The 9,748-nt window shown below is 37.6% G+C and overlaps 1 protein-coding gene across 1 annotated transcript; it reads left to right on the top strand.

Moving 5' to 3' along the window:
* The first annotated feature begins 1,514 nt into the window (after window positions 1–1,514).
* On the top strand, window positions 1,515–5,477 carry LOC113171870. Its single transcript, XM_026374609.2, has 4 exons — window positions 1,515–1,671; window positions 2,604–2,744; window positions 4,038–4,352; window positions 4,824–5,477. The coding sequence occupies exons 1-4, from the start codon at window positions 1,515–1,517 to the stop codon at window positions 5,045–5,047; spliced, it is 837 nt and encodes a 278-aa protein (XP_026230394.1). The 3' UTR covers window positions 5,048–5,477.
* Window positions 5,478–9,748: the final 4,271 nt, after the last annotated feature.

Here is a 9,748-nt window from a genome sequence, read left to right as displayed (position 1 = left end):
CTGTACACAGTAACAGTAGTACCTGTAGCAGTAGTAGTACTGTATATGTGTAGTTAGAGACAGTAGAGGGCAGTAGTACCTGTAGCAGTAGTACTACTGTTACTTTACTGTGTCTTAAGTGTTGAACAAACACTTGATGTTTAAAGGAAACTGATTAAAACTGAAATGAAAAAACCATCACAGAGATAAAAACTATGTTCACAGATTTGATCACATTTTGTTTGTTTTGTGGGTTTTTGTTTCTATATTTCTAAAAAAGATTAAACTAGTAGAAGATGTACAAGTACTGAGGTGGAACTGCAACGATTCACTGTAAAATAATGTACAATATCTAAAATAACATTAAATGTTTATACAAGTACTTTAGTGTAAATACAAGAAACAGAAACAGAGTTAAAGTGTTTTTCTCTCAGTGTGAATATTGTTCAGGAGACTGTTGAACATTTTATTATAAAAAAGAAATATACAATAAAATCACAGGTAATTTTCTTTTGTAATTTAAATATTTAACTAAAAATAACAACAATAACAATAACAAAAACAAACTTGATAAAGACTGAACCTGAATTTGAATTCTTAATGTTAGAGGAACTTTGAAGGGTTCAAATCCCAGTGGAGGAGCAGCTCTGTGGATTTGTACTTTGTATTTTTATCCCAGCTGTTAAACCTCAGATAACAGTCTGTGTTACTGAATTCTCCACCAACCTGAATGTGTTTGTGGGAACATGAAGGTTTTTTTTTATCTGCTGTCAGATTCAAATCAACACCAACAAACTTTTCACTGAGTCACAAACAACATGTCAGAGACTCAGTTTGATCAGTCACACACTGACAAATAGAAGCTGTTTCTACTTTAATGTTGCTGAAATGATAATTTTCACTGTGAAACTCAGACATTTGTTTTTTTTATTTAGTGTTTCAAACTTCAGACTCAGCAGAAAACCACACAACTACTGTGACAACAACTGAAATATTAAGTAAAGCAGCAACAGTCAGTTTCAGTTTGAGCTGAATCCGTCGTTATTAGTTTAACTTTGTTAGGAGTTTGAAATGCAAATACATAATAACTTGTTTTAATTCTATTATTTATTGTAGCACAAATTTTAAATTGTAAAAAGGTAGAAAACAAGTAATACATTTTAAAACATTTAAAATGAGGCTTTAATTCGCTAGAGATTTTCACTTAACTCAGATTCAAATCAACACCAGGAAACAGCAGCAGCTTATCTGTGGGCTGATGGGAGGTCGGAGGAGCCGTTAGAAACCACGTGGCCCTCGTCTGATCTCACAGCTCGTCCTTGTTTGGCCTCAGCTGCATCAGAGCGCCACTTCTCCCCAGGTTCACCAGAGGAAACACCACTGCACAAAATGCTTTTCCTCCCAGCTGCTGCTCTGTGCTGTCTGTGTTCAGGTGAGTGTTTCCAGCCAATCAGGAGCCAACAAAGTCCACCTTTAACCAACACTGTCACACTAACCTTCATCTATGGCTCGGTTTCTCTGCAGCACTGGTTTCCATGGCAGCAGAGCTGGTTCAGGATGATCTGACATTGACCAGGAGAGTTGGACAAACTGTCTCATTCAGCTGTGAAGGAACGGACCAGTGTGGAGCTTATGGTGTTTACTGGTACCAGAAGAAAGAGACAGAAACATTTACAATGATTGTGGTCATTGGTAAGACTGATGGTGACATAGATAAAAGGTACAATCATCCTCAGGAAGATGATTTCACATCTGTGAATAAAGGAAAGGGCTGGGAGCTGGAGATAAAGAAAGTTAAACTGGATCATTCAGCCTCCTACTACTGCTCATGTTGGATAACAGGTTCCCACAGTGAGAAATGATTCCTGCAGCCTGAACAAAAACCAACAGATGAACAGATGTCAAACAGTGTTTGTAACAGGAAGAGAGCAGGAAACTACAGCACAGGTTCTTCTTTATCTGAAGAGACACAAACAAACTGAGGGAATTTCTTTATTTACTTTCATCCAGTTTTCTATTGTCTGAAAATGTGAAGAAGAAGAATATCATGAGTAACAGAGGATCAGAACAGAATCCAGGAGAAAAGGTTCAAATAAAAAATACCACATTTTAAAATTCCTTCATCTCTTAATGAAAACCTGCAGCAGCTGAACAGACAGATGTTGGACTGAGGTCAGCTCAGAAGTTTGTTCTTCCAGCTGTGGATTATTAGAGGATGAATCCTAACACTCACAGTGACCTCCTGACCTTTTCTCTAGCGCCATCAACAGGACTAAAGTTTCTCCATAACCACCCAGAGAACTGCAACGTCAACTATATTAACAACAACATACATCAAATACAGGAAACTAAGTTTAGTCTGTGAATTCATTTAAAAAAGTCTGAGCATGTGACTTACACTGGAAAATATTATAATACAAAATATGTGGTGAATAAAAAATCTTGCTCCTAAACTTCCTGCAGTGTTCACACAGTGGATGTTCAGCAAGCAGCAAAATAACAGCAACGTTTCAGTTGTAAACTAAAGAAAAGCAAAGAAAAGAAAAGAAAAGAAAAGAAAAGAAAAGAAAAGAAAAACAAATCGTGTTGATCTGAACATTAGAGAAAAACCTCATGGAGCTGAAATCTGATCCTGGTTCATCATCTGCACTCGTTCACCTCAGCTGACACATTCAACAGCAGACAGGTTTTTGTACCACTCTCTGTCACTGTGGGAGGATTTGACTACCCTGTGTTTAGTTCAGGAACTAAACTGTATGTAACAGGTAAGAATCAACTTTTATTTCATTTAAATCATTTTATTGTAGATGTTGACGGTTTGTTTAAATTCAGTTTGTGTAGTTTTAGACTTGATGTAAGTTTTTTGAGTTTTTTCTGCAATATGTGAAAAACTGAAAACACGTTTAAATCTAAACTGATTCTTTATTTCTACAAACATAGATAAATAAAATTTAATTTTATTATTACAAAATATTTTAAACATTTTATTTCGCTCGTCTCAGTAATTTGCTAAAACAAGATAATGTGAAATAAGTGAAACAGCTTTTTAATAAATATGTGTAAATTGACAATAAGAAGCTGAATGCAAAACTAAAACTAACTTCATGATCACAGAAATGTTTGTGATGGTTGATGTGTTTCACATCAGCATTACATATTTTAATATGATAATATTTATTACATTTAGAATTTCAGGATCAGAAACTTCACTTCACCACCATTTTATTTAAATTATAATAAATATGTGCAAATATTGATGTATGACTGTAACTATAAAATTCAGATTTTATACATTTATATTGTCATTAATCGATGTATGTTTTATTAATGACTATTTAATGGTAATTCTAAATTACATTAGATATATTTTATTATAACTTGAAATTACAACTGTTGTATTTTCTGTGGAAAACATATTTATCATAGGAATTAAATCAAAAAGCTTTATTGTTGATGACAGATGTCTTTAGATACATTATCTATAATTAAAAACCACATTTACAAATAGTGTGGTAATTTAAGTTGTTGACAATTGTAATTAATAAAAAAATTAAATATTTCTCTGCTGATAAATCTCTAACAGTATTTCTTCTGTGTTTATTCACAGATTATCAAATATGTTCCTCAGGTTATTTTTCTGTGTGGAGCTTAAGATTCTCAGCCTCGCTCCCTGATCCTCAGACGTCTGTTGCGTTTGAGTGCTGGTGGAAAACTGAGTTCTTTTCCAAAAGAACAGTCTGAAAACATAGAGTGAGGCAGCAGAACACTAAATATATTTCAGTGGAATATTCTGGTGACGTCTCTGAACATCCATGTCTCTTTATTTGTCCATGTACAGAGAACTAAACCAGGATAAATGAGTTGTTACAGGTTCGGTTTGTGTCGTTTACGCTCATATGAGTGTGTTTCTTTGCTCCACTTTAACTTTGACATCACTGTAAAGTAGTTAATAGATCAGAGTCCAGGTGGTTTCCAGGATCCCACTGAATTTGCTGCAGTGCTGGAAGCTGCTGTTGACTGTGTGAATGTGTGTCTGTGCTGCTTGTTGCTGCTTCAAGCTTCAGGTGAGCAGGTGCTGAAGCCCGTGGTGAGCGTGTACCCAGCAGCATCCAGAGACCACCTGGAGGGGAAGAGCTCCCTGCTGTGTGTGGCCTCAGACATGTTTCCTCCTCTGGTCCAGTTTTCCTGGAAAAGACGAAAGGAGAATGGTCGTCTGGAAGAGCTGCCGTCTGCTGAAGGAGAGCAGCTGGAGCTCCGAGAGTCGGGACACACGGCCTCCATCAGGACAGTGGATCGAGATGCTCTTTACACATATAAATACAGCTGCCATGTCAAACATGAAGGAGGGACAGTGGCGGCTCAGACAGAACAAGGTGATGAAGGTTTGGTGACTGTGTTCAGCAGGGATTTATTTTCGTATTGAATGCCCTACAGAAACCTGCCAGTGAGAAGGTGTCCCGCCCGTCTTTAAGTCGACTAAGCCTGTTTACCTTACACTTTAGGGTGACTGTATGGTCCCCCTCAAGATGCTTCAGTGTTCAGTTTGCCAAACTGCCAATATAAGTGTAATCATTAACAAACTCAACACAGTGTTCGACCACTGTAGTTGAATTTGAAACATGTGGTAAATTCTGTTTTCTTCCAGTGTACAGGAGATATAACTCCAGTAACTGGTCTCACAGTAAAACATCACCAATGTTTCCCCCTGATGCTTCTGCACCTTTTATACAGAACAGCAAGTGCATGGTAAACCTGCCTTAAATGGACAATGAAGGAAAGCAAAGGAGCAGAAGATCAACATTTCCCACTGAAACTCTAAACATTTGTCTCCTTTTGTCTTTCAGTGGTTTCTGCTCTTCCACCATCAGCTTCTGTCCCGTCTCAGTACCAGGTGAAGCTGCTCTGTCTGCTCTACACAGTGCTGATAGTGAAGAGTCTGGTGTACTGCTGTGGACTCTCTCTGCTGAGGATCCTCACAGACAACGGAGCATCCAGCAACTACTCACATGATGACTCAAGTTTGAACATTTTGCCAATTGCAAATTTCCATTCTCCGGACTGTACATGATGGACACCAGTGACAAACACAACTGCCTTTGCCATGTTAGCACGTTTTATCTATCATGCAATATTTCAAGCAATCTTCAAGACTGTTCACTCAATTTAGTTCTCAGGATCGTGGTAAATCAGGCCACTAGCATAAACTAGGTATATTTTTACTTGTGGAATGTATAATGAATACAAATTTTAAATGATCAGTGATCAACTGTGAATATAATTCTCTGCACAGTAAAAGTTTTATATTTTTTATATTGTTGATGCCCAGTGTGGCAAGTATATCAAAATCTTTCTGTTTAACTTTCTCAATAAACTGAGATATTGCATATTAACTATGTTTTTTGAATTTACAATTTAAAGAAAGCAACACAATAAAATTGAATGTACACTGTTTGTGTTGATTTACATTTACATATAAATATATTTAATATTCCTTCATGGGAGGACGGGGTCACTCCCATGAAGTGACAACAAAATGCTGAATTAAATTTACAAACAGACTTACTGCAAAGCGGATGAAGTGACAATATACAAAATGTAAATTACAGCTTTTTTGCATGAAGCATGGCTCTGACTGTTTACCATGAGTGCTGGGTAGCAGAATTTGCATTCTGAGGTTGTTGGTTAAACAAAAGTCAAAAAGTAATAAGATCTGTACTTGGCTATTTGCATAGACGTAAACGTTAGAACAACACCTAATGAGAAAAAAGTGGACAAAAACAGCATTGTTGTGAGGTGTTGCCTCGTTAATCAGTGTTGTGTGTGTTCATCATTCAACATAATAATAATAATAAGAAGAAGAAATTCAACTTTACAACAGTAAAGCACACAGTACAACAGTTGATGTTAAACTCTTCGCTGATGACTCAGTTGTTTACATGTATGATCAAAACAGCAGAGTGAGAACAACAAAAAAAAAAAAAATGAACATAAAACTACATAAAGGGAGATGAGATGAACATGTGAACAGCAGCAGATGTTAATCTGTTCTCAACTGTTATTGAGTTTTATAAAAGAAGCTGTTTCCTGCATCAATCAGCCCGTGTGGTTTTTAGCTGTGGTTTGTCGCTTTAATAACACAACACCAGTCACACCCATCTACTCTGCTTATAGAAAAATAATTCCAGGGCACATAGGTGTTATTTATCTATGAGGAAAAACAGTTTAGTGTGATGAAATGATAGGAGAGACGGTCATATCACATTTCAATATTTGATACAAATTCAAATAATGAAGAGAAGAATAATTACAGAGATGTCATGAAAACATTTTCACGTTAGTACTGCAGATTTTGAAGGTGCATCTGTTCTTTTTAATCAGAGCAACAGATCACAAACCACAAAAACAGAAACACAACCTACTGAGACAAACAGTCATGATGTTGTTTTATCTTGAAGCATTAATAAGTTAATAAAAAGGATGAAATCCCTCTGTATCTGTATTTCACTCAGATTACAGACTTCACAAAACGTATACATGTACAGAATATTTTAAACTGTAAACTGAACCTGGTGGAACAAACACATTAGCTAATGGGATTTAAATTGTTAGTACTGTAAGTACTGAAACACTAAAAACACATTTCAGTACATTTGATTTAATGTCAACTTCTATGAAGTAAAGCAAAGTCTCAGTGTTTTCCACTAACAACTCAAAAGGTCATGTGAATTAATAGGTTAGGTAACCTCTACAGGTTGGTGACATGTAAGAAGCATTAGCATTAGCAATAACAGGCCATAAGGTCAAGTAAGTAGCTGATGAATAGAATGGTTCAACAAACAGAAGCACTGCAGTGATGGACTTCCTGTGAAACAATGTTTGTAACAGCAGCAAACGTCTAGGGACTGTTAACTAATAATACCATCCAAGCTTAAAAGGCGGAGGCCGGAGACACAACAGAACCCAGGAGACGGGAGTTCGAGTCCAGTAAAAGAACAGGGTGTCATACTGGTGTGTGACCAGTGATCAGTGAGGAGGCCGAGGAGAAAAGAGACAGAGCAGCTAAAAAATAAAGACAGGACACAGACAGAGGACAAAACTGAGACCAGCTGTTTTTAGTGTTCTGGACAGAACAGCTTCAGATCCAGAGGAACCACAGCAGCAGAAAAAGACGTGTCAGTCCTCCACATGAAGCTGAATCCCTGTTACCATGACGACACGTGATATTTCATCATTACATGGATCCAGATGTTTAACGATCACAGAGACACTGACGCTGCTGCTCTCTGGTGGCTGAAACTACAAACTGCAGCTCTGACTTTAGCATTCCTGACTGTAAAGTTACATCCAGTAGTAGTAATAGTAGTAGTAGTAGTAGTGGTCGTAGTAGTAGTGGTCGTAGTAGTATTAGTGATAGTAGTAGTAGTAGTAGTAGTAGTAGTAGGTAAGTACAAATGGCACTCTGTAAAAATGCACCTTTGTAAGTAAATGTCCTTTATTTGAAATTCCACATAAGTAAATAAGTGTTAAATAGATAAATAGATAGATAAATAAAATAAAGTAAGATAAATGTATTTAAGTGCAAAACGTTCTGTAGTTATTATTTCTTCAGTTCAAGGTGGAGCTGGTTTTATGTACAGTTACTTTAGTGGTTCCCAACCTAGAGGTCGGGCCCCTCCGAAAGATCACCTGATAAACTTGAGGGGTCATCAGGTGATGAGAGGAAAGAGGAAAACCTAGGGTGTGATTAACAAATATTGTTTTCAGTATTTTGATTTTAGAGACAGGGGCAAGAGCAGGAGAGCAGGTCCAAAACCAGAAAAGGCAAAGAGAATCAATTCACAGTCTTTCTAAAGAGTAGGCAAAACTCAGGGTCAAGAATACAGTCCGGTCTGTAACACATAAGCAAACAAGATAACTAGAAACGCTGAAAGTCAAACACAGGGTCAGGACAATCTGGCAGCTCTCTCTATTAATCTGTTGTATTTTATATGTGGGTTGTAGTTCTAATGTAAAACAATACTAATAATCTGAATAGTAACAAAACATGTTAAACTAATGTAGTGGACTACTTTATATAATATGATGCATTTAAGTAGTTCTAAAGCAGTTTAATAGAGAAAATACTCAAAATCCAGGTTAGTTAGTGAACTACTTAAATGTTCTTACATTTCACTACTAAGTAGTACTAGCAGTGGGAATATTACAGTAGTAGCAGTAGCATTAGGCCTTGTAGTGTCAGTATGCAGTGTAAAGTTAGTATTCTTTTTTCTGTTTCTGGGTTTGAAACGTACACGGATCCTGTTTGTTGAAGAAACTCCTGGAACAGACAGAAAGTTGATGTTGTTCTTTTTGTTCACCGACAATAGTACCACAAAGCAAAAGTAGTAGAGTAGAGTAGTATGAGTGCATGGTAATAGTACCATAGTTGAAAAGAATACTCTTTACTTAGCACTACTATCAGAAGTAGTAGAAGAACTTACATTTATGAATGAGTGTAGTTAGAGTAACAGTAGTACCTGTAGCAGTAGTAGTACTGTATATGTGTAGTTAGAGACAGTAGAGGGCAGCAGAGTAAAGGATTAGCTGTACACAGTAACAGTAGTACCTGTAGCAGTAGTAGTACTGTATATGTGTAGTTAGAGACAGTAGAGGGCAGCAGAGTAAAGGATTAGCTGTACACAGTAACAGTAGTACCTGTAGCAGTAGTAGTACTGTATATGTGTAGTTAGAGACAGTAGAGGGCAGCAGAGTAAAGGATTAGCTGTACACAGTAACAGTAGTACCTGTAGCAGTAGTAGTACTGTATATGTGTAGTTAGAGACAGTAGAGGGCAGCAGAGTAAAGGATTAGCTGTACACAGTAACAGTAGTACCTGTAGCAGTAGTAGTACTGTATTTGTGTAGTTAGAGACAGTAGAGGGCAGCAGAGTAAAGGATTAGCTGTACACAGTAACAGTAGTACCTGTAGCAGTAGTAGTACTGTATTTGTGTAGTTAGAGACAGTAGAGGGCAGCAGAGTAAAGGATTAGTTGTACACAGTAACAGTAGTACCTGTAGCAGTAGTAGTACTGTATATGTGTAGTTAGACTCAGTAGAGGGCAGCAGAGTAAAGGATTAGCTGTACACAGTAACAGTAGTACCTGTAGCAGTAGTAGTACTGTATATGTCTCCTCTCCTCTCTCCTTTCTCCTCTCTCCTTTCTCCTCTCTCCATTCAAATTCCACCATTTCATGTCATTAACTTTGTGTCTTCTCTCTCTTTTAGTTGTGTTTCCTCCTCTCTGTCTCCCTCTCTCTGTACTTTTCTGCAGGTATCCTCGGCCTGGAGCTGTACATCTCCAGAATCCAGATCACCTGCCCAATGTTCTTGATGCTTGTTGTTGTCTTTATTGCCTGCTGTTTCTCTCTTCTCTTTCCACTCACCCCAACCGGTCGAGGCAGATGGCCGCCCACTATGAGCCTGGTTCTGCTGCTACAACCAGATTTCTGACTGTGATGCAGCCAGCACAGTCTCCAGATCTGAGCCCTGGCAAGCTGTTGTTGGAGCAGCTTGACCGTACGGAGGAAGAATCCATTAAGTCAGTCAATTAATCTTGTGGGAGATGCTCCAGGAAGCGCATTTTAAACCCAGAAACAGAAACAGGAATACTACTTTACACTGCGTACTTACACTACAAGTTCCAAAAACCTCATCTCCTTCTGCTCTAAATGATTACAGACCAGTCGCCCTCACCTCACACATCATGAAGGTCCTGGAGAGACTGGTTCTGA

This window comes from Anabas testudineus, chromosome 17 (assembly GCF_900324465.2).
Source record: "Anabas testudineus chromosome 17, fAnaTes1.2, whole genome shotgun sequence".
Taxonomy (NCBI): Eukaryota; Metazoa; Chordata; class Actinopteri; order Anabantiformes; family Anabantidae; genus Anabas; species Anabas testudineus.
The sequence above is the reverse complement of the archived record's forward strand: the minus strand, read 5'-3'. Positions and strand labels throughout refer to the sequence as shown.